Below are 24,896 nucleotides of genomic sequence, written 5' to 3' on the forward strand. Positions count from 1 at the left end.
AATAGACCAAAATATGTTTATTTAAGTAAAATCATGTTAAATTGAAGGATAAGGGAAGCCACCCTCAGCATACCGCCTGCTGGGCGTACATGTCTGAGCTCGGAGGCACAGCTTCATCCCGTTGCCATGGACATGAGAGCTCGTCTTCCGCATCTATCGGGGGGCCTACCTGGCGCGGACCCGGTAGTCAGAAGTGTTTCAGTGAACGCACGCACGGCTGGGAATTGAGATTATGTTAGTAGCCAGAGGGGTACTGCCTTTCCCACTTACTGTCTTCCTTAGTTTTTGCTAAAATATAAAGAAATTCTCTTATTTGAGGTCGAATTAGGGTAGCTTTGTTGTTGTTTCGCTCTCAGTGTTTCTTTTACTTTCAGGCCTTTGAAACTCAGTAGGAGACTTGATCATTGTATCAGGTAGTGACACAAAGTAGAGTGAAAATGGTCATTGTATCAGGTAGTGACACAAAGTAGAGTGAAAATGATCATTGTATCAGGTAGTGACACAAAGTAGAGTGAAAATGATCATTGTATCAGGTAGTGACACAAAGTAGAGTGAAAATAAATCTGTAGAAAAATGTCATGTGTTAACTTTCTAGGCATCCTTCGGCAGGTCCTGCATCTCGTGTGTGTGTGTGTGTGTGTGTGTGTGTGTGTATGTGCGCACGCGCGCACCCCTCAGTCTTTTTGCACAGTACAATTAAAGGATTGAATCAGAAATCTGAAAGATTTCTTACTGGGTAGTAGTAAGTGCCTCATTAATAATTTTATGAAAACTAATAAGGAAGGATGGCTAATGAAGCTGATATTGAGCTATAACTTAAGTGGTTTTGACCCAATGGAAGTTGAATTAATTGAGGAAAAAGTCACCTTTTAGGAGCATTGCTCTCAGGGGGGCAGCAAATTGGAGCTGACTTTTAAAATTACAGTAACATCATTGCAAATTATTATCTTCATTACACTCTCCGCAAACCCTCTCCTGACCTTGTGTTGATGGGAGGTAAATTAAAAAAAAAAAATTCCTCTTTACTCTTCTTTATTTCCCTTTAAATTTGGAGGTCATTTAGTACTTTAAGGGGGGAAAGACAGTAACTTTAATATAAAAATACTTAGTGGCAAAAAAAAATCCCACATTTAACATCAATAAAGTAGTTATTCTTAGGGTAAAAAGTGATTCACATCTGTTTGTGAGTCTAAGGCAGTGGTCGGCAAACTCATTAGTCAATAGAGCCATATATCAACAGTACAACGATTGAAATTTCTTTTGAGAGCCAAATTTTTTAAACTGAAACTATATAGGTAGGTACATTGTTATTAACTTAATTAGGGTACTCCTAAGGTTTAGGAAGAGCCACACACAAGGGCCAAAGAGCTGCATGTGGCTCGAGAGCCGCAGTTTGCCGACCACGGGTCTAAGGGATCATCATAAAGAAAGAAACATTTTCCTCTATGTCAAGCGTTAGATTCCTAAATCAAAGTCATACTTGGCAGAGGTTTAAGCACATTAATCTCCTATTCGGAGAACTAATAGACTTAAAAATGAAATGGTAAGATCTCTCTTTATTTGGTTTTAATTGTAAATTGCAGGCCTTGAAGAGAGCATAATTAACTCCATTACTGCAGCAGACACTTAGCTATCTAAACATGTTTGCGCGTTCGATTTGAAAATTAGGGCGAGAACTTCTTTCTACAAAGCCATCCATCCACCCCGCTCTCTATGTGCTTCTTATTCTGTCTCAAAATACTGTTTGTTACATTTGTAAGGAAGAGGAATAAAAGGCTGCTTCGGGGTCACAATGGTTAAGATTTTTAAAGCTGGTTCTTTTCCTTCTGTCCTCTCTGGACTGGTCTCCTTAATGGTGAAGCAAAGCGCTCGTACCCCTGTAGCTTCCTAAAACCACAGAGCCAAGATCCAAACAGAGAACTTAACTCCAGGACAAGAACTTAACTCCACTGGCAAGAACAACGACCCCACGTAAAATCTGAAGAGCAAGTAAGAGGCGTTTTCCTGCCCTAGTAAGCCTAGCGTCCTGGGTCAGTGCCCTAATTGCCAGCCCCTGCCTGGTGTTTTTAAGCACGTAGTATGCATCTTTACAAGTAAATCTGATGTGGATACAGTATGGCTTTTCACATGTTGGTTTTAGCCACTGTATCAAAGTGCCTTTTCTGTAGAATGTCACAGTGACAGAATAAAAGCGGGGGGGAACCATTTCTTCAATAAAAAGGGCAAAAAAACAATAATAATACTGTGATCTCATTGCAGCGAACTCCCAGAGGCCGCTGATGTTTATCATCTCGTTGTGATACCTGCCTGATGTGACTAATGTTTCAGACTGTTCAGTTTTGTGACATGATGTTCGTTGGTTGGAATGGAATCTAACCCGTCAGGTGGTGGGAGTGTGGCTTGATGTGTACAGTTTTGACTAAAAGGAATGAGAAAGTGAAGACTAGGAAATAAATTTTACTCTCTTTTCTTAAATGTTTGTCTAAAATTAGTTAAGAACTGTGTTACATTAAAAAGCAGTTAAAACCCTGGCCTCGTAGCTCAGTTGGTTAGAGTCTTGTCCTCATACACCAGGGATGGAGAATCTTTTGAGCTCGGCGTGTCAGCATTTTGAAAAACCCTAACTTAACTCTGGTGCCGTGTCACATATAGAAATTTTCTGATATTTGCAACCATAGTAAAACAAAGACATATTTTTGATACTTACTTTATATATTTAAATGCCATTTAACAAAGAAAAATCAACCAAAAAAATGAGTTCGCGTGTCACCTCTGACACGCGTGTCATAGGTTCGCCATCACTGTCATACACCAAGGTTGCAGGTTCGATCCCCAGTCAGGGCACATACACGAATCAACCAATGAATGCATAAATAAGTGGAACAAATTGATGCTTCCCTGTCTCTTTCTCTTCGTTGTTCTGTCTCTAGAATCAGTAAATTTAATAATAAAAAGCAGTTACGTTGCGCAACTTAACGCAAGTTGGTTTTATTTATCTGTGACCTCCAAAAGTGAGCTGGCATCTTTTAATGCATTCTCTGCGACAGTCCGTGTGCTAACTAAACCTTTAACACGATTACCTCCCTATCTCATTTAATCCTTAAGACAACCCCATAGAGTAGGCATTCTCTTAATTTACAGATAAGGAAAGTGAGGGACCAGCGATAAGTAACCCCCTTACCCAGCTAGTGAGTCAACGACGGAGGCAGGATTCAAAGTCAGGTCTGTCTGCGTCCTCCCCGTGCGTCTCTGCTGAAAGTGCTGGATCTGAACCGGAATGTGGATCCTGCTAATACCCTCCCTCTTCACCCTTTAATGTTCCTCCTCGCCTGCAAGGACTCTGCTGGCACATCCACGGGACCTCTAAAGTCGAACGCTTCCTCTTCGGTGTCTCCAACTCACCTTACTAGGTTCTGTCGTAACCAACGCCATCCCACTGACATGGCTCTCAGGGCACAGAGACCAGCGACGATTTAATTCATATTGACGAAGTGGATGAATGAGGTTTAGACTTGGGACTATAGTTCTTATTCGCTATGTTCAACCTGACTGGTTTCCGGTGTTTGGTATCTCTTCGTGTAAGGCTTCATAAACTAGCAAGCAGACTTTTTTTTATTTATATGAGCAGTGGCTTTACATGGGAAAGCAGGGCAGTTAAAATTAGGAAGAAGGCTTGCTGTGGTGTTTTATTCTAACGTGTCCGCATGAAGTACAACAGAAGCGTAATCATTTGTATATTACACTTGGCTCTTTGGTTAGATATTGAAGCATTTCACCCATAATCAGAATAGCAAATCGCCTACCCCCATCCCTATTCCCATTTACCAGTTGCCTCTGTTCAGACTGCAATGTAAAGTTTCGGCAAAGCACCTAATCTCTCTGTAGCTAGAAGAAGAATCTCAAAGTGAAACTGCTATGAAGCTTGTTAGGCCAAATATATTTTCCTGTGAGCGGTAAAAATGAGGATTGTGGATTGCCTATAGAGAGACTGTAAGTCTAACCATTTTTACTTAAAAAGTAATTATATTTATTTAGAATGTTATTTAATACTAGAGGCCCAGTGCACGAATTCGTGCACTAGCGGGGATCAGGCCTAAGCTGGTAGTCAGACATCCCTCTCACAGTCCGGGGCTCTTGCAGTCTGGGACTCCTCCTTCCTTACCGCCCGCCTGCAGCAGAGGCAACCGTGAGCCCAGCTTCTGGCTGAGCAGCGCTTCCCCTTTGGGAGTACACTGACCACCAGGGGGCAGCTCCTGCATTGAGCGTCTGTCCCCTGGTGGTCAGTGTGTGTAATAGCGACCAGTCATTCTGCCGTTCGGTGGATTTGCATATTAGGATTTTGTTATATAGGATTTTGCATAAAATAAGCCTTTTCTGAAATATGAATGTAAGAGTTCTTGTCAGTGCTTATTTATGAATGGAACTATATATATGATGTAGACAGCAGCTAGTCAATTTTTTAATATATACTGTCCCCAAATTTTATTTCTTCTGAGGAGTGAATAACAGTGTGTTTCCCCCATTATTAGGAGCTACTCATCATTGTAGACGTAAAGGGGGACATTGATGCTTTCTGCCATCACCCTAATCCTGTCTATGAAACAGAAACAAAAGCCCCAGGAAACTTTCCTTTAAAACGTCATCTCTGGGCTCCAGACACCTGTCCCAGAGGTGTGTCTACGGGGGTTGCTGTGGACTTTTTGATGGTGGAGTGGGATAGAAATGAGATTTCTTAAGAACAATTCCATTGCTTTGGAGGCTTGAGACGTGATTCGTAGCTTACAGTATAATTGAATTTCTCATCATTAATTATCTTTTTCTTCCTTATCCCATGAGGGAGGCCTAGATAGATTAACCGTCGGATAGAAGGAAGTGTTATAAAACACAATCCACAGTAAAAATCCTAGTGGCTTTTACTAAATTTCCTTTTGTTATGACTTTGCGTGGAAATGTGCTACATGTTTGATGACGTTCCTTATCCCTAATGATGAGCTTGGGGCGGCACATCTGTGTCTCCAGTTGGTCTCCAAGTCCACTGGCAGGTGCTGACCGCCTCGGAGGACCCAGACTCCGCACGCCGTCCTGCTCCTGGCTCTGGTTAACTCCTGCGACTGGGAAAGGCGCAGGGCACCGAGTCGGAGGGAGCCAGGCCCTCATTTCCTCCAGCACTGAGTTAGGAGGGCACACGTGCAGCATCGTCCACCAGGGAAGCTCGTTAGAGACCAGGGCCCAGTGTCTACTTGGCTGGCCATGCAGGCACCCTCTGCCTGCAGGTGCCAGAGCTCCAGGCTCCCAGGGGGAATCGGATACTCGGCATGGACCGCATTGTTTTCACAGACGGTTTAGGCCCCTGAGCCACTCTCATCGGAATGGTGGGAACCCTCCCACAGTCCAGGTTCCTGGAAGCGAGCCGTGGGCCAGGCTTGCCAGCAGGCCCCTCTCAGCGTAGTCTCAGGTCTGCTGTGTGAAATTCTTTTCTGCGCACGTGCGATGTAACTTAAGTGACAGATCTGCCTGTCATAATTATTATAGCTTCGGAAGATGATAAATTCATGCCTGTTTCATGATAATGATAGCTGATTTCTACGGTTTAAAATATAGACATGGTCAATTCAGACTTGAATGCTTCAGGCATATTAACTTTTGGATCTGATGTTATTTGTTAAATAGAAATGAAAAATGACATGGTACAAAACGATCACAGTATGAATGAATACCTTGAGACTATTTTTTTCAGTTCTGTGTAAAAAAGATTCATAAGCATGTAGAAGTTTAGCAAACATTTGTGTGCCTACTGTGTACTTATCTTTGTTTTAGATGCTAGGGGTGCAGAACCGAACCAACAAGTAAATGTTGACAAATTAACATAGGGATGTGATTTTGTTGATTAGACTGTGTTTCATAAGAGGTTTTAAAATACATTTCTTCCGGTCACTGTGACTCACAGGGGTATTTGTGAGGGTTAACACACAGAAATATCCTAGAACAGGGTCCAGCCTGGAATAATCACTCAGTGAATATTAGCTATTTCTCCCCAACTTTTTTTTTTTTTTTTAGATCAAACCTACCAAAATGGGAAGAGAAGAGTCAGTAAGCATTAATATGCTTTTTGTTTAGACAAATTTTAACTTAGGCCAAATTTGCTTCGTGTGTGTGTGTGTGTGTGTGTGTGATTTTTTTTAAGTCAACCACTTGGAAGTAAGTTGCACATATTACGTCCTCATGACACTTCGTATTATATCTCCTGAGAATAGGGACATTTTCCCGCATAGCCGCACTATCTTTATGTTCACACTCAATGGATATAAGGATGAGACAAAAGTATTTGCTATACAGGCTACGTTCAGATTTCCCCAGTTGCTTCAAAAATGTCCTTTAGAGTAACATTATTCATGGATTTTTCTTTGTTTTATGTCTTTCTATCTTTTTAAAAGTCTAAGATCCAAACCGGAGTCACGTTTACTTGTCCTGACTCTTCAGTCTGTTAATTTAGTCCAATCTTCCTCCTGCTTTTTCGTGTCTTCCCTTTTTCTCTCTTTTTCGTGACATTGACATTTTGAAGAGTCTAGGACAATTGCTTTGTAGAATGTCCTTTTGAAAACTGCCTGTGGAGATGAAAAGACAGACTTTCTTAAAACTATATTTTCTCACTATAGTCTTCACTTAACTCTACCGGTTCAAAGTTTGGAGGAGATGAATGAGTAATGTAGATAAGTGAGTAATGTGGAAGGTCATTAAAAGTAAAATACATGTTTGGAGTAGAATATTCTAGAAGATAAGATTTATAAAGAAAAAAAATTACGATTGGACCCAGAAGGTTGTGCTCTTTAGCAAAGACTTCCAGCTGTTTCGTCGCGTTTTACTACTTCTTCAGTCTCTCTCGCGTTCTTGCTGCCTTGTTCCTGTTCTCCTGATGCTGGTAATCCAGGGAGTGAAACAGACAAGTAATTAGGCAGTTGAAGGACCATGGGATGAGGTGTGTATATTTGATGAGGGGATTACAGGGTCCCAAGGAATTAACCAAGAGTGGCAGCTGACTTAGAACTGGGGGATCAGGAGGCTTCAGAGAGATGGCATCCACGTGCAGACATGAATGCAGGTGTAAAGAGTGTGTAAGAAACGGCCAGGCCAGGGGTTGGAGAAAGAGTGTCCCGGAGAGAAGAAAGCATCGCGTACAACGCCCAGGGAGGGCACTGACCTTGGAGGAGTGTAAGGCTGGCAGTGGGCATGGGGTATGGAGAGGGAGCTGCGAGGAGTCGAGGCTGGAGATGGCGGGGGAAGGCTGCAGGCCTGTGACCCTAATGAACGGACTTGAATGCTATTCTGAGTTCAGCTGGAAGCCACTGGAAGGTTATGTGGAAAGCAGAGGTGTGATCTACTCAGATTTGCCCCTTTAGGAACATCACCCTGGCCAAATCTATTTCATCGGGGGTTGCTAATTCTGTCATTCCATCCACATCTGTGAGTTGGCATTCTTAGGTAAAGAATTTTCCGCCCTGGCTGGTGTGGCTCAGTTGGTTGGGCATCATCCCTTACCCCGAAAGGTTGCCAGTTCCATTCCTGGTCAGGGCACCTACCCACATTGTGGGTTCGATCCCCGATGAGAGGCAACCTATTGGATCCACCAGCTATCTATCACCAGGCATTCAAATAAACATTGCCCTTTTGGTTTCTTCTAGAAATGTATGAGCAGCATGTTTTGTCGTCTCCCCTGATGTTCTTCAGAATTTGGTTCCCTTTTCCTGATGTAAATGTCCACTTCCTTACGTTTAATTGTTGTATAGTTAATGACCTGGACCACCGTTTCCGCATTCTGTTCTCTAAATAACTGTTTTTAAAACGTTGGGTTGTACGATTACTCATTGTTCAAGGCTGATTCCGGCTGTCTGTAAATATTTGTGTCTGATTAGCTCATCTAAAACTTCCTACCAGAAGAAAAGGTACCCCAGAAAAGAGAAATAGCATAGGGCTATCCTTGTTTGTTTGGAATCTATTGTTTGAACGTCGTATATCACAAGGGCTGGAGACAAACTGTGCTCAAATGGAGCTTGGCTCATTTCAAAGCTCTGCAAACTTCTGAAGTGAAAGTGTACAACTGAGCGTGTCCATCAGGGGCCAAACTGGAAGTCCTCCACGTTAAGTTCCACATCTAATTTAAGGTTTAAGAAATAAGTAATAAAGCGTCTAATTTGAAGCTTACGTATGATTAAAACTCCCCAGCAACCAGGGCAGTTATTTAGCATTTGTGACAAAGGAGTTTTTTCAGGGTGTGTTTTATTGCTGACAGTTTTTAGAAATTGCTGCCACGTGACCATAGGAAGCAGGGCAACTTTTAGTTTTACTTCGTAAATTCTCTATGGAGAATGCACCCTGTTGCTGGGAGCCCGTGGCCGGTCTGTTTCCAGCCCCCCACCCTGGCCGGGTGCACCAGGGCACCAGGAGCAGGGTATGGAAACAACCTCACCAATGCTGGTGCATGTTTCATCAGTCTGATGGCGAGAAATGGCATCTCAGCGCTGTTCGAATTAGCATTTATCTGTTTGTGAGTGAAGTTGAATACTTCTCATGCATTTCTTTTGCTGTGAACTGTCTGTAGTCATTTATTTTGCCTTTTTTTTCTTAATGGCTTTATCCCCTCCCTTTTCTCTCCCTCCCTCCCTCCCTCCCTTCCTTCCTTTTTTTTCTTTTTGTCTTATATATATTTTCTCCCTCCCTCTCTTTTCAACTAATAAGAGTTCTGTATTTAAACAGAAGTTGTATTGGGGGAAAAAAAGCAGGGCACCATCTTTGAGTAAATTGATCTTGCTATGGGAGCCTTGATACATAACACGATATTAACAGAAAACCCTGTCCCCCCTAAGGTGGCTGGTGCAATGCTGCTTAAACGATCTATTTTTGTACATTCAGAATACCTCATAAAATCTCTTTGAAGGTAGGCTTCTGTTCTTGCGAAATTTTTTAAACTACTGCTATAAAGTAGGACTCTTTATTTAAAATTTTATAATGTATCATTTTTCAACGACAGATATATAATTATGAGCCAATTAGAAATCATTAATTTAACAAATAAAGTCAGTTAAAGTGGTTTCTTCACGGAATTAACTAGGTAACTTAATTAAAATAGTTATTATATACATATAGCCTTACTGTTAATGATTATCATATTTGGGAAGGAAAATGGTACAAATGGTAAAAAATAATGTCATCACTGACTCTTTAAAAGCTCTTGATAACTAAGAAGTCTTTTCTGCGGTAGGTTTTGTGATGTTAGTCCTTCTTAAATAGGACAGATCGTATTCTTCAAGAGCAGCAAAAGTGGACTTGATTTTAATTTTAGATTTAAAATTTAACCAAGTATGTGAAGTTTACTGAGCTATAGACACAAATGGATCATTATCTTTTGAGAGTTTAGAAACATGAATTCCAACAGGGTGTTATCAAAGGGCCTCATAATGTCAGTTGCAAGGTGATATAATTTTATAATTATGAAGGTACATGTTTTTGAGGAGCCACAAAGAGGATCTGATGTTAGTCTTTTTGGAGAAAAAAAAAACACACATATTTTTATTTATTTCAGAGAGGAAGGGAGAGAGAGATAGAAATATTAATTACGAGAGGGAATCATTGATCGGCTGCCTTCTGCACACCCCCCACTAGGGATCAAGCCCGCAACCCAGGCACGTGCCCCTGACTGGAATTGAACCCGGGACCCTTCAGTCCACAGGCCGATGCTCTATCCACTGAGCCAAACCAGCCAGGGCCTGATGTTAGTCTTGAACTTACCACAAAGTTTTTCCCACTGAATTGTGGTCAATTTCTATTTCTCTCTGAAGCAATGATTTGGGATTTTCTCCCCATTAAAAATAAGATAGTCTGTGTATTGTGTCCACTTCCTATTGGTCTTGTTACCTTGCCTCTGTCTCACATTTCTTTCTCAGGTGTCACCTGTTTATTTCTTATCGCCGTGATAATAGTATAGTATAGTATTTGCCTACAGTAGCTCTAAATGATAAGGTTTTCTTTTAGCTTCAGTCACAAAGTTCTAGATTATTCCTGTCATTGTTCTCTGAAGAAAAGGTAGTTAGATGAAAAAATAATTTTTTTTAACCCACCACTACCACCAAAGATCTGAAAGACTTTCCATTGCCTAGCAAATGGGGTACAGACATCACATGTCTTTCACCGTGGAGTTATCTTAATCTCTCTTAATTTTGACTCTAAATAATTTTATTTCCTTTTGGGAAGCTTAGAGACTCAAAAAGAGAAGAGTTTAAATTTGGGTCCTTGTGATGCTGTTTTCCTTTTTCTTGACGCACACTGAGCCTTTCAATTTCCAGTCCCATTTCTCTCAAATGTTTTCTGTTTTCTTCAGCCTCACTCCTTGTTTATTGATTGTTTAGTTCATTCTCTTTTCTCCTCCAGGGACTCCTATAATTTGAAGTTGGAATTAGAGCGCTCTGCAAATCTGTGAGCCTTCGCTTCGTGTCTCGATTAATGTCTTATGTTCTGCGCATGTTCCTTGAGTCGCCTTCGCCAACCCAATTTTCTGCTGCCTTGCTTCTTCTGTTTCTGCTGCTGCCAGCATTAACTGGGTTGTGACTGAACCCATTCTCTGCTGGTCTTACTGCCCTCCGACTGGTGTCCGGAGTCCACGTTGTCACCGGAATGATCCTCCTGAATAAAACTCAAGTCTTGGCTGTGCTATTTCAAATTTTTAGTGACTTCTTCACTACAGAGTAATGTTCTAACCTTTTAGTGTCCTAGGTACAGCCTGCTCTTCTGAGCTTCCTGCCTCTCTATCATACAGCCCACCGCCTCTGCTTTCACTCCCCGTGTCTGCTCTTCCCTGCCCAGAGTGCACTGCGCCCCCATCCCATCCTCCCATCCGCACTCCCAGCCTTGGTCAACTGGCTTTCCCCATGAGACACAAGTAGCTCCTATGAACCAGGGGGTCGCGGTTCGATTCCCGGTCAGGGCACATAACTGGGTTGTGGGCTTGACCCCCAGTGGGGGACGTGCAGGATGCAGCCAATCAATGATTCTCCCTCATCATTGATGTTTCTGTCCGTCTCTCCCTCTCCCTTCCTCTCTGAAATCAATGCAAATATATATTTTTAAGTCAAAATAAAAGTTTTTTCTCATTATAGTAATAGATTTTTCAATGTAGAAAATCTGAAAACAGAAAAACCGTGAAGAGAAAGGCTTTTAAAGAAAAAAAAAAAGTTTTTTTTAAAAGAAATCACTCAATTATACCCTGCAATAATATTTTAGGTATTATTAAGTATTTAGAATGAGTTTGCTTTATATACATCCCTTACATATTTTTAGTTGCATAGCCTCAGACGTGCTATAATTTGGGGCCACACTACATTTTCTGTTTTGTGACCTTTTTCCATTTAAAATATGTCATAAGCATTTGTCCACATTGTTATAGTCAAAACATTACTTGTAATGGTCTGCTGATTGAAAGAATGTTTCTGTCTTTGAGGATTGAAGTGCAGGTATTTTTCTAAGCTGAATTCTGTTAAAGCCCCACCATTACAGCAATCCCATTATTTAAAGTGCCAGCCTGGTGTGTTTTAAGAGAAGTGTTTATTCAGCCTTGTGCTAGGTAGTTTGGGCAACACAGAGGTGAACAAAACACAGTTCCTGGTTGTTCCCAGGCCTGAGATGCAGTGAGGGAGGCCGACATGTATCCCATGGGGGGTGGTCCAGGTCCAGGCCTTCCTCTCTAACAGTATTTACATGCACACAGCACGGGAGAGGGTCAGGGGTTAGACACAAAGCCGAAACCACAGGGAGAGAGTTGGGAGTGGAGCCTGGAGGGGTAGGACAGAGTGTTCACAGGAGTGGGGTGGGGTTTGCTCAGAAGTAGGACATACATACATACATACATACATACATACATACATACAGCAGCATTTTCCTCTGAAGCACCTACTCTTTTTCTTTATAACTCAGATCCCTGACCACACATCAGAGGTTTTTTTGGGAGAAATTGTTGTTATTTGCAAATTTTACCCTCCACGGAAATACTAGTACTTGTTTTATTTACCCAAATAAAAACCATGAACCGGTTTTTGTAAAGTATACAACATGATCATGGGTTTTATTTTTTTTTAATTTGAATATAATGAAACAATTTCAATGCTGCATTAATATTGAATTCTACATGTAATAAGCACACAGTCTTAGGCTTTTAGTAATGGGGATGTTTAGCTTCGTGCAGTTCAGGGATTTTTCTGACGTATAGGCTACCCAAACCAAAGAGTGCTTTCTTTGGCTATACTCCCAAGTCTTTTGATGGCAAATTCATTGAAATAATAATAATAAGGGAGGGAAGGAAGAGAGACTTGACCTCACACTGCCAGAGACGTAGGACCCAGGGCGGTAGGCGAATCCGACCGATGTGTTTATGATGGCTGCTTCTAGGAACAAATGGAGAATGGACACTTCTATTTACCATATACTGTTATCATAATTGACAGTATGGACAAAGAATGTGACCTGCGACAGAGAAAGACTAATACTGTATGCCTTCATTCAAATGTGGAATTAAAAACAACAACAACACAGAACTTTTACAAATGGAGACTAGATTGGTGGTTGCCAGAGATTGGGGGTGCGGGGAATGGGGAAATGTTAGTCAAAGGGTACAGTCTTCCAGCTATAAGATGAATAAGTTCTGAAATCTAATGTGTAGCATGGTGACTATAGTAACAGTACTGCATTATTGACTTGAAAATAGTTAAGAAACTAGATTTTAAATGTTATCACTACCCACAAAAGATGGTATTATGTCAGGGGTTGGAGGTGCAAACCTCCATAGCAAATCATCACCTCATACACCTTCAACTTACATATGTCAGTGAAGCTGGGGAGGGCAAAAGAATGAGTGTGAACTCTATCAGCAGGAGACCATCTCCTGTCTGGTGAGGTGGCAGCAGTATTTTGCAGAAGATATGCTTGAGTGCTTTAGTTTGTGTTAATTCTTCAAATTAACTCGGAAGACTACTAAAAGATGACCAGTTTTCAAGACTGAAATGGCTCACAAGATTCCTGAGTATCAAATGTTTTTCTAATTTGAGACTGAGCAAGCATTTTACAAATTAGTGTTAAAATTCATTAAGTGCCTACTTGCCTGTAATGACAGTGGCATACTTAAAGGATGTTGTAGATGTGGGTCTTCTAAGCTTATAGCATTAAGTATGCTCATCTAGATAGAATAGAAATAACGAGATGGCGTTTGAATACAAATATGGAAAATTCCAACCATGGAATGTGTCCATAGTTGTTCGTGTGTATAGCAGTTATGAAGGGCCTTGGTGTCAGACCTGAGCTAGTTGATGTTCTTTTAAATTACTGTTACAAGGTTCTACTCAACCGACTGGTCCCTGGGTCTTGTCCCAGCTTGTGTGAGCTCTTCCTCACTCTCTAAGAACCAGCTCTACTGGACTTCTCTCGGGTCCTGTGAGCACTGTGTTCTTTCCCACCTCAAGTAAGTACCTTTGTGTGTCCTTCTACGTCCCCCCTTTTTTCCTCCCTGTATCCTCTTTCTCCTTTAGGTTACAGCTCCAGTGTAACTCGGTGAAGTCTTCCCAGACTCCTCAGACTAAGGATCTAGATCAGCCGTGGGCAAACTACGGCCCGTTTGAAATGAATAAAACTATTGAAAAAAAAAGACCGTACCCTTTTATGTAATGATGTTTACTTTGAATTTATATGAGTTCACACAAACACTCCATCCATGCTTTTGTTCCGGCCCTCCGGTCCAGTTTAAGAACCCATTGTGGCCGAAACCGGTTTGGCTCAGTGGATAGAGCGTCGGCCTGCGGACTGAAGGGTCCCGGGTTCGATTCCGGTCAAGGGCATGTACCTGGGTTGCGGGCATATCCCCAGTGGGGGATGTGCAGGAGGCAGCTGATCGATGTTTCTCTCTCATCGATGTTTCTAACTCTCTATCTCTCTCCCTTCCTCTCTGTAAAAAATCAATAAAATATATTAAAAAAAAGAAAAAAAAAGAACCCATTGTGGCCCTCGAGTCAAAAAGTTTGCCCACCCCTGATCTAGATGAAAGATGCCCACAGTGCTCTAGACTTCTCTTTCATAATGCTCCCGGCTTTGGAATTTCTATTTTAATGTTCGTCTTTCCTTCAGGCTTTGAGTTCCAATTAGGGGCATTCTCATTCACTGCTTTACCCCCAAGTGCCTACTGCCAAACACTGGGTAAATATTTGTTTACACAGTAGATGTGACTGCTTCGTGGAAGGGTAGGTTCTTAAGAGAGCTCTTAAAAGCTGTGCTCTTATAACCTTATGCTTGAGAAGAAACTCAAAAGATGGGGGTACATGGGTGGATGGATGGGACCCCCTGCCCTAAGCCAAGGTGCCGGTTTAGAGTTCGGTTTAGGCGTATCACTTTCACCGTTCATGGAACTTTCTCTTACTGCTGAGGCGCCCAGAGGGTGGAGGAAGTAATAAAACACACTGCTCTTCGGAGTCCAGGTCTCCTGGGAGAGGGCTGGTCTGTAACCTTAGTGTTGAGCTAGTTAAATGGACAGTTTATTCGGGGAAAATCACTGAGCCATCTTCCAGTCGGGGTAAGGAGGAGAACCGAGGCATGGTTTTAGCCATACTTTGCCTTTGAGGAAAACGGATTTCTCTTTACAGATTCCATAGGTGTGGTTCCAAGATGAGATTTCTGAAAGAAAATGTACATGAAGAAATCCTTAAGGGTGCACAGAATGCTCTCAGCAGCTCAGATTTTTAAAAAGATGTATATGATTGGCAGGTGGAAGGAGACTGAATCACATTTTTACAGCATCAAGTAGACTAAGAAATAAACATTTAAGGGTTGTTTTTTCTAAAGGAAGCTCACAAGGAGCTGTGATACTTCAGAGAGCACGAAGAGCTTTCAAGGTTGTGTTTGGAGTGAGGGCGACGAAGGAAAAAGTAGGCTTACTGTCAGATGCTGTTAATGTTAGCTGATTGTAGGCCGATTTCAGATAGCATAGATGAAATAAACAATAAGCAATGTAACTAGAAATCAGCATTGGTTAGATCAATATTATTCTCACTGGCTTCCATGATCTCAAACTAGCAGTATTACTTTTCCAACAGTAAAAGGTAAAACAACCCCAAACAGGTGAAATTACATTTTTTTTTTTGAAGATTAGGAGATAGCAAGAGGATCATTCACTTTAAATGAATCTAAGTTTTTAGGACTCAACTGAATGGCCTCACAGGAGTTGAAGGGAATCTCAGACACGATCCTAGGGTTATTGTCAGTATTCTTTGTGAAACTATGGAGGATGTGGGAAGTACCAGGAGAATGAAGAGAAACAAATGTCCCAGTTTCTAAAAAGGCATAAAGTCCATAAAGTAGATGGTGAAAACTCAAGTCCACTTCCCTCACGTTATTTATTTTTCAATTACAGTTTACTTTCAACATTGTTTTGCATTAGTGTTGGGTGTATAGCACAGTGGGTAGACAATCACATACTTCCCCGTGATATATTTATATATAGTTATTATATATACTTATGGCACCATATATAGTTATTACAATACTAGAGGCCTGGTGCATGAAAATTCATGCACTGAAGGGGGGGTCCCTCAGCCTGGCCTACTCACAGTCCGGGAGCCCTCAGGGTCAGGAGGCGACACCCCCATCACACTTCTGCTGCTGCCACTGCCAGCAGCACAAGCTTCGGCTGGCCCTAGTTACCTGAGCCTTGGGCATCTCTGGGCAGCTGGGAAGCTGCCATCCGAGGCTTGCCTGCACCTCGGGCCTGCCCTGGGCACCTGGGGGGCTGAGGGCGGATCCGGCCACACTGTGCACCTGCCGCCCCCCCCCCCCGGCACCCCCCCGGCAGGGCTGAAAGGACTGGGGGACTCTGGCGGGGTTGAGGGAACTGGCTGCTACCATCTTGTGGCTATGGGCGCTGCCATCTTTGTGATGGTGTGGTGGTCAATTTGCATATTCCATCTTTATTAGATAGGGTTGTTAACTCTATTCCCTGTGCTGTACTTCACATATCTTTGAATATTCTGTAACTGCCAATTTGTACTTTTTAATCCCTTCACCTTTTTCATCCAGGCCTCCAACCTCCCTCCCCTCTGGCAGCCACCAGCTAGCTCTCTGAGTCTATGAGTCTGTTTCAGTTTTGTTCATTTATTTTGTTCTTTAGATCCAACATATAAGTGAAATCATATGTTTTTTGTCTTTCTCTGCAATCAAAATTTGAAGAGATTATTTTTTAAAAATACAGTGTTGCAAGTGCTTAGAAAAGACTGGGATGATCACCACGAATCGATGTGAATTTATAAGAATAAGACATGTCAAACAGACCCCATTTTTCTATTTTTTTTATTTGATTTTTATATTGACTGGATTGGAGAATGCTAAAGACATGTTGTATCTCGACTTCAGGAGACTTTGCCAACCACTTGCTAGGCTATTCTCATGGAAAGACAACGACGTGTTGGCATTTAGGCTGATGTACAGCTGCTCCTGTGGCCACACCTAAGCCAGCATGCCACAGGGTTTATCTAAGTAGTAATCAGTGACCCAGGAGTGGATATTAATTTGCATACATTCAGAAAGCGTGGATTTCTACTTCAGAGTTCTTTTGACTAAGGATTTATATATCAAAACTAGCGTGCCTGAATTTATATGATTGAAATTTCAGTTGTAGGCCTTTCCCCACCTGAGCTGTACTTTAGATATATAGATCTGTTTGTAACTTTCATAAATCAGCCTGACTTATAAATCACTTAGAAGTCAATGGACGAGCTCAGCACCTAGAGCAGAGGCTGGCTGGGTGAGAATGCTACTGTGAGGAACCTTTTTTCTTATTTGTTTGACAACAACTACATTAACCCCGGGTAGATGTGTTTCATGCCCTTGACATACCAAGTTTCTGTGAAATGCTCCCTACACAAAAGGCAGAAGTTCATGTACATTTGATAATATAGGTTCTTCTGCAGTGACTGTTGGCTGGCCCTCTCGTCACTTTAGTCATCTGCCTGTACAAGTTATTTATACTTAAAAATTTTTCCTAGAATCGTATCAAAGAGGCAACAGTAACATTCTGTCCCCTTTTGAAAATTCTTTTGGTTTCCTGAAGCAAGGACGTCTATGATGACTGCTGTAGCTAGTGTAGTTCATTATTCATTATTAATCTTAAGGAACACCAACCCATATGATTGGTTAACCTTTATAATTGACTTGTTGAACCCGTTATCGGACATGTTTTTATTCTGTAAGCAATGAGATTGTGCGGTATTGATTATGAATTAGGGGTTCCTTCTACCCAGCGAAAAAACAAGTATTATAATATAAATAACAAATGAAATAATATGCTCCCATCTGGATTGGACTCCAGTTGATGGGGCCCCTAAGTGCCTGGCAGAAGCAGTCTCTGGGATTAGGGATTCTACTGTGTTCTCCCTGTGACTATCTTTGTTTTTCTTTATTTTTCCTCTCTTTTCCTTTTTTTTTATTTACTGTTTTTTTTTTTTAATATTTTTATTGATTTCAGTGAGGAAGATACGGAGAGATAGAAACATCAATGATGAGAGAGAATCATTGATGGGCTGCTTCCTGCACGCTCCCTACTGGGGATCAAGCCCGAAACCTGGGCATGTGCCCTTGACTGGAATCGAACCCCGGACCCTTCAGTCCACAGGCCAACGCTCTATCCACTGGGCCAAACCGGCTAGGGCTTTCAGGTTTTCTTTCATCATAAAAGTTCCCGGCTTCCTTAGCATCTATTTTTGGCAAAACAGGGACATTTAGGTTTGTGTGTATTCAGTTAAGGATCTGAATATTATCTCTAACTTCAGAAGGACTCTGATTTCCTGCTTATATTAGCACCCTCTCATATGGGTGAAAAGAATGAACTGATCTGTAGTAACCTTTTGATTTATCTAACCTTGTCATAACTATGCTGTTCAAATAAAACAAAGAGCAGCCCGGCCAGCGTGACTCAGTGGTTGAATGTCGACCTATGAACCAGGAGGTCACAGTTCGATTCCCTGTCAGGGCACATGCCCAGATTGCGGGCTCGATTCTCCGGTCAGGGCATGCAGGAGGCAGCCCATCAATGATTCTCTCTCATCATTGATGTTCCTCTCTCTCTCTCTCCCTCTCCCTTCCTCACTGAAATCAATAAAAATATATTTAAAAAATAGAGTACATTTTAATTAAGCAGTTATTTCTTATTCGGTAAGATAATCTATTTTGTCTTAGCATTGCTCTTTCCTAATTATCTGAGGTCTTTCCACTCAACAGTATGGATTGCTTTGGGTTTCATTTTAAGTTGGCGAGAACATATTTGAATACAGAGGTGGTAAGAATTCGGAAGTTGTCAGCATATAGATGGTATTTAAAGCCATGGGACCGAGTGAACTTACCTTGTTGTCTTCTCTGACCTATGCCATCTCCCTCCCCTGCCTTGTAAAATCATGTATATATTTGAATTAGAGTGCCTTTAATAATTTGGTGTTGGTTGTCTTGCTTTTAGTAAAATATGCTGATTTCTCTTTATTGTTCGTTTTCTGTTTATTGTTTAGGGTATTTAGTCAATATTTAACTGGAGAGCTAACAGTTCACGCGTTTTGTCTTCTTTTGTTTTCTTTTCTAGGCAAAGTCATTAACAAAGATTTGCGACATTACCTGAGTCTTCAGTTTCAGAAAGGATCGATTGACCACAAACTGCAGCAAGTGATCAGAGATAATCTCTACTTGAGAACCATTCCGTGTAAGTAGGAAACGGAATAAAAGAAACAGATCCTTCTGTAACTGGCCGAACACCTAGAACGAATTAGAGTAGAGCATCTCATATGAAATTGTGAAGATAAGGTGTGGCCCTGGAATGCAGCAAAAGTTGGAGAAAGAGAAACATTTTTCGGAGAACTTTCAGGGGTTTTGTTTTCCAAAGTAGAAAAACCCAAAGATTCTATATTGGGGCTTTTTGAAAAGTCAGTCTGTGTACATGTTGCTAACTAGATTTTATTCTTATAAATCAGTTTCTACAGCCTGAGCAGGAAAAAGGCTTCTGTGCTCTCAGTGCCTCACACATGGAGACATTTTTGTATTGGCTACGAGGACTTTGCTAATTTTAAAGTCTGCCCCATCCCCAAAGGGAAAAAAAAGGAAGAAAAACGCAGTGCCTTCCTTTTGGCAACCATTTTGAATGTTGACATTGACGTTGGTGTTTCTACTCCAGTCTTAATGGTTTTCATAGGACCTCGTTGTTGTTGTAACGGTGTTTGGGGTTTTTTGATAAAACACATAACAAGAAATCATGTATGCTCAAGTGTTAGCTGTAGTTAGCGCGGGTCTGGTGAAGAGTAGAAAGCAGTAAACAATACGGAGGCATAAAAGGACGCTCGGCTGTTTTCCTTTTCACCATCTTTAACTCCTTGTGGATGCCTGCTTTTGTAATGGCTCTGAAATTCTCAATTTCTTCTTCTTGTTATTCATCTCACACAATGCCCAGTCCATTACCAGGCTTTTCCAATGCTGCTTCTTAAACATCTATCCCTCTGCACTGTCTTAGACCTCACTCTTTCTTGCTTGGACTTAAAAAACAAATAGCATTATGTAGCGGCAAAGAGCTAGGCAAGACGGAGTTCAAAATCCTGATAGCATCTTCCTGGTTGCTTCACTTAATCCTCCTGAGCCTCAGAGAGAGAAACATCCCTGTGAGAGAGACATCAGTGTGAGAGTGAAACACCCATGGGCTGCCTCATGCACACCCCCTACCGGGGATCGAGCCCACCACCCGGGTATGTGCCATGACTGTGAATCGAACCGGCAACCTTTCGGTGCACAGGACAGTGCTCAGCCAACTGAGCCACACGCGCCAGGCCTATTGCTGTTCCTTCAGTGATCACGGTTGTCTAAAGCTTGTTCTCCGCTGGACTTGCTAGGAAGGGCCCCTAGACCACCGCGTCCGTTTGCTTGTGGTGTTTGTACTTCAGGTTTGCTTGGACGGATATGCAATGTCGGGCTCATATTTTCTTTCCTGGTCTGTCTTAATTATGTTAGTCAGTTGTCTTCTGCATTGTTCTGAAAAATTCTGAAATAATCTGATTATCATTCCCTTGTAAGGAACTTGGTGCTTTGCCTACACCGGGTGTCTCGGGGTAGCATTTTTAGGTTCCTAGCTCTAGAGCTCCGTCGTCCTTGTTAAAACAAGTTAATAAAACAAGTGCTTGTACCTTCTGCTGCCCTCTGCCACTTTTCCTTGGATCTTCTTTCTTAATTTACTTCTGTCCTAGTTTTGCACTTTCTCCTCAGTATGAGGTTTTGCCCTAGAAAGGAGCTACAATTTATGTAGTTTTAATCCATAGGGTCCACACAGCTGCAACCTTTCAGATCCTCACAGGACCGCTTTGCTTGCTCATGAAGGTGGCCGCAACCCCATCGGGTCTCTGAATATTATTCTTTACTAAACGATACCAGATCTTTGTGGAGAAAATTCTGATTCCAGGTGTGGGGCAAGGGAAATGCAAGATGAGCTTGGAACATCGCATTGTACCAGAAAGTACATAAATGCTTAAGAAATGATGGGGACACATCAGAAGGACTTAAAAAAAGGGGGGGGGGCACATAGGGCTTCTCCACTGACAAAATCTGAGGCAATCGAGCAGCAAAACTAATGTCAGAGAAAGAGAACGGGCGCTGCAGTTGCCAGTCGCCGCAATAGAGACAGAGCGTGACTGGGGGCCCTGAGACGGGAGAGGAGACTCACGCGAAGGGGTCCTCTGATTTCCTCACCCTCTGCCTGGGTGCACGCTGGGCTCGCTCAGGGGGAGAGCCGGGCAGAGCCCCGCAGTCTGCCCAAGCGCCCCGTCTGCTGCTGAGCCCTGAGCCGAGCATTGCCGCGTGAGACCCCCCAAGGCCAGGCCAGGGGCTCCGGGAGCTGCTTGCTTACCCAGTCCCCGCGCTTGCCCCGGGCGGGAGAGTTCTCACCAGCCTGCCCAGAGGCCTGTCAGGCTCCCGCCTTGCACCAGCTCCTGCAGGCCGGTGTTTGCAAAGGCAATTAAGCCAGCCCCAAAGGGTCCAGCGAACATGCTTGTGACTGAACTATTCGCAACAAGAAAGGAAGGAAGTTGCCAGTGTCTTTCCCCCCATCCTGCCTGCAAAAAGACACTCTGCAATGCCAGCCCCGCACCAGCAGGCAGCTTCCCAGAGGCTGGTGGGGGTGAGGCGGGGGGGGGGGGGGTGGAGTGGGGGTGCAGCTGTGGGGCTTCCCAGCAGCAAATCAGCAACACCTTCCCAGGAGGCTTTGTGAGCTGCACGGTGCACCAGTGACTTCTCCGCTTCCTGATGCGTTCCATGGGCACCCCAGCGGCTCCCCACATTTCATTAATCTCCCCGCACATGGTTTTCCAGTGGGATCTGGCAAGTCCAGCCAGCATCCCAGCTGGTTCTCTAGTAAGTTACTAGCACCTTCCACACACCACTCCCTGCTGCCACCATAGGGAGCTGGCTTGTCAGTTTCATCCAGGCCCAGCAGACATTTCCCTGCTGCTGCCGCCGCCGCCTGAGGACGAGGATGGGGAGCCACTCCTTCTCCAATGAGGTCCGGTTCCCAGGCCGGGAGTGTCCCTCTCTTCCAAGATTTTTTTTCCCCTCAAATATATTTTTATTAATTTCAAAGAGAGGGAGAGAGAGAAACATCAATGATGAGAGAGAATCACTGATCTGCTGCCTCCTGCACGCCTCCTCCTGGGGATCAAGCCCACAAGCCGGGCATGTGCCCTTGACCAGGAATGGAACTGTGACCTCCTGGTTCATGGGTCAAAGCTTAACCACTGAGCCAGGCCGGACGGGCTCTTCCAAGTTTGTTCCTCACTTGGGTGTTCTCCCTCAGCTCTGGGGCGGTGTGCTTTAGCATTCCCTTTTACTCCCTCTTAGTTCCTCGGGAATCTATAATAATAAAAGCGTTATATGCTAATTAGACTGGACGTCCTTCCGGACGAAGCCGGGGCTGTGAGGGAAGCCCGGGTCCCGGGTGCCAGAGGGAAGCTGGTGCCGGCAGCCGGGGGAAGGAAGGCCTACTCTTGCATGACTTTCATGCATCGGGCCTCTAGCGGTTAATAATTCTTTATATTAAGCTGTCCTTGTTCGGGTTACCATGCGGTTTCTCTCTCCTGCTTGGACCCTGGCTGATACAGCATTGGCACTGGCGGTGGCCCCGGAGGACAGGCCCCGCAGGAAGGAATTTTAGACTTGGTTTTGGTTATGTTCTTGGGCTCAGTTCAGTGCCAGGTGCCAGCCAGTGGGAAGTCGGGTGTTTGTAATTCAGGACCAGAAGTGGCATCACAGTTTAATCACAGGGTAATTTTTGGTTGATTGCGATAAAAGTGCCAGCTGAACCAAGTACCTTGGGACCCGAAATGACTGCGGCAGGTGACGGTTATGGCAATAAAGACGGCTCCAAGCACCGCGGGGCGGGGTGGCTTCTCCCCAGAGCTCCATGTGCTTAAAGAGAGAAAAGGACACTGGATCTGCTGGTTGTTACCATTATGAACTCCTATAGCACGATTATTAGTAACACTTTTAAATGGCCCAATAGTGCCGTTTGCAAATAGATCAACTTAAAAAGGGGGAGCGTTAACACAAAATAAAAATAATTACAAAATTTGAAAGGAACCATCACACATATTTACTACGTGACTTTTTCACTCCTCCAATGAAAATTTAAAGCACACAAAATATCAGTTACATTATCTGCTCATCTCCCCTTTGTTGGGTAACAGATATTCTAGACATAAGAGAAATTGCTCTGACTTGCATTGATATTCACCAGATTGGAAGCGTGTATCCAAGAGCGTCTTTAAATTGGGCGTCAGTCATTGGCCGTTCATCTGAGCTTGCTTTCTGTTTTAATGATGAAAATATTTTGTCTCCTGGCCCTGATTGTGGTGTTGCCTTTGAACTCCATGTTGCTTCTACTTCAGATTTTAGACCAGTTTCTGAATCGGGTTGGCGTGTTCCACATCGATTTCCGCATCTTCTCTCTGCACCTCTCCTGTTAGAGTATTTGCAAAGCACAGGAACTAGTAGCTAATACTCAGACGGTGGAAAGTGCCAGAGAATGCTGTGAGGCAGTATTATACCATTCAGAACGCCTAATACAGCTAACGTCATTACCAGATTCACACGCCAGAACTGTCCATTTAAGGACTCCTTTAGCCTTCAAAGTTGTAGTATTTTGGGAACACTGCTCACAGAATTACATAGTGTGCAAATGCATCTGATCTTAATAATATTGTATTTGCACGGAAGACCAGCATTAGCAGGCAGGGCTTGGCCACGCACTGAATTGTGGGAACAGCTGCAGGGAAGACCGAGCAGGTGGTGACCACCGCTCCCCACACGCCTCTGTCCTGGTCCCTGGAAATGCCAGCTGTAACCTTTGATTCTGCTTTGCGGTGTTTCCTGCTCTTGCCTTCCATTGCTACCGGTAGATTCCTTCCAATCTGTAGCATCTCTGTGTCAAATTGTTAACCTTTAATTCTCACTGGAGAAATATGATACGTTTTTCTCATTTCCCCTATCAATTGTGATGGTTCCCAAAACTCACAGAATTGTACTGTTAGAATTAGTGAGTTTTCTTGTAGGTAACTGACATCGGAATACAGCGACCAAAGGAGTTCCTACAATTACATTCTTTTATACCATCAACAAGATGGAAGTTTATAAAAAGATACCCTTTATAATATCATAAAAATTTGAAATACTTAGAAATTAATCCTTAAAGAACTATAAAGACCTCTGTAAGGTAAAATTAAGGGACATTGAAGATCTAAATATATTGGCAGAGATTTCTTGCTTGTAGATGCAATATGGCAAAGATATCAGTCCTTCTCAAATTGATTAATAGATCAGTCTAACTCCATAAAAATCCCAACATTTTTAGCTTGTTTATTTGGCTCCAGAATTTAGATAGAAAAGGCTATGCATAGAAAAAAACCAAGATTTGCCCTGGCCAGGTAGCTCACTCAGTTGGTTAGAGCATCGTCCCAATATGCCAAGATTGTGGGTTCGATCTGTGGTCAGGGCACACAAGAAGCAACCAGTGAACGCGTAGATAAGTGGAACAACAAAAACAAATGGATGTTTCTCTCTCCACCCCTTTCTTAAAGAATAAAATCAATAGACTTGCTCTACTAAATCCCAAGATTTATCATGAAACGTAATTACCCCATCAGTGGTGCAGGGGTGGTCAGGTCAGGAGGCAGGTGGGATGTGCAGGAGAGCCCGGTGAGGGGTACCCAGTCTTGCACCGACAATTCTATGTAAGTTTCTGTGACAGAAGCCCTGTGGTGGGTGGGAGGGGAAGTAATGGTCGTTTCAGTAAATCATGCTGAGTAGCCATTTGGTAAAAAAGGAAAGTAGACCACTACCTCTCGCCAGGCCCCCTAATTAAACCATCTGAGTGCATTAAAGTATTAGGCATGAAAGGCAAAGCTGTGATGCTTTTTTAAAAGAATATAGCCTCTCCCCAGGGTCTTGAAAAAAATTTCTTCAAGACACCAAAAGCATTAGCTATAAAGGAAAGGATTGATAAGTTTAATGACATTAACATGAAAAAAACATCAGTCTTCAAAAGGTTATTTTTTCAAAGGTGAAAAAAAAAAACAGAGTGGGGAAAGATACTCTCTGTTCTGCTACCACATTTGTTTCCGTGATGCAAATAAGTTCCTATGTGATTGGTGAGTAGGTAGGAGAACCATGTCAATTTAATTGAGGTCATACCGGTTTGTATTCCATTTTCCTGAACACGTTCATGTTTTGCGTCATCAAGTAGCAGCAAATAAACACTGAATATACAAACACAGCTGAATGACGTGGGCTGTGCACGATGCTCATTCATC

General features: G+C 42.8%; 1 protein-coding gene across 1 annotated transcript in view; it reads left to right on the plus strand.

Annotated features, from left to right (window-relative positions):
- The window catches only part of MAGI3 (membrane associated guanylate kinase, WW and PDZ domain containing 3), a 141,007-nt gene that overhangs the window by 68,747 nt on the left and 47,364 nt on the right, over positions 1-24,896 (plus strand). The window contains exon 2 of the mRNA XM_081112542.1: positions 18,647-18,763. Within this exon, the coding sequence (XP_080968668.1) occupies positions 18,647-18,763 (117 nt within the window). The remainder of the gene's footprint in view (positions 1-18,646; positions 18,764-24,896) is intronic.

This window comes from Myotis nattereri, assembly GCF_964212035.1.
Source record: "Myotis nattereri genome assembly, chromosome: 18".
NCBI classification, from domain to species: Eukaryota; Metazoa; Chordata; class Mammalia; order Chiroptera; family Vespertilionidae; genus Myotis; species Myotis nattereri.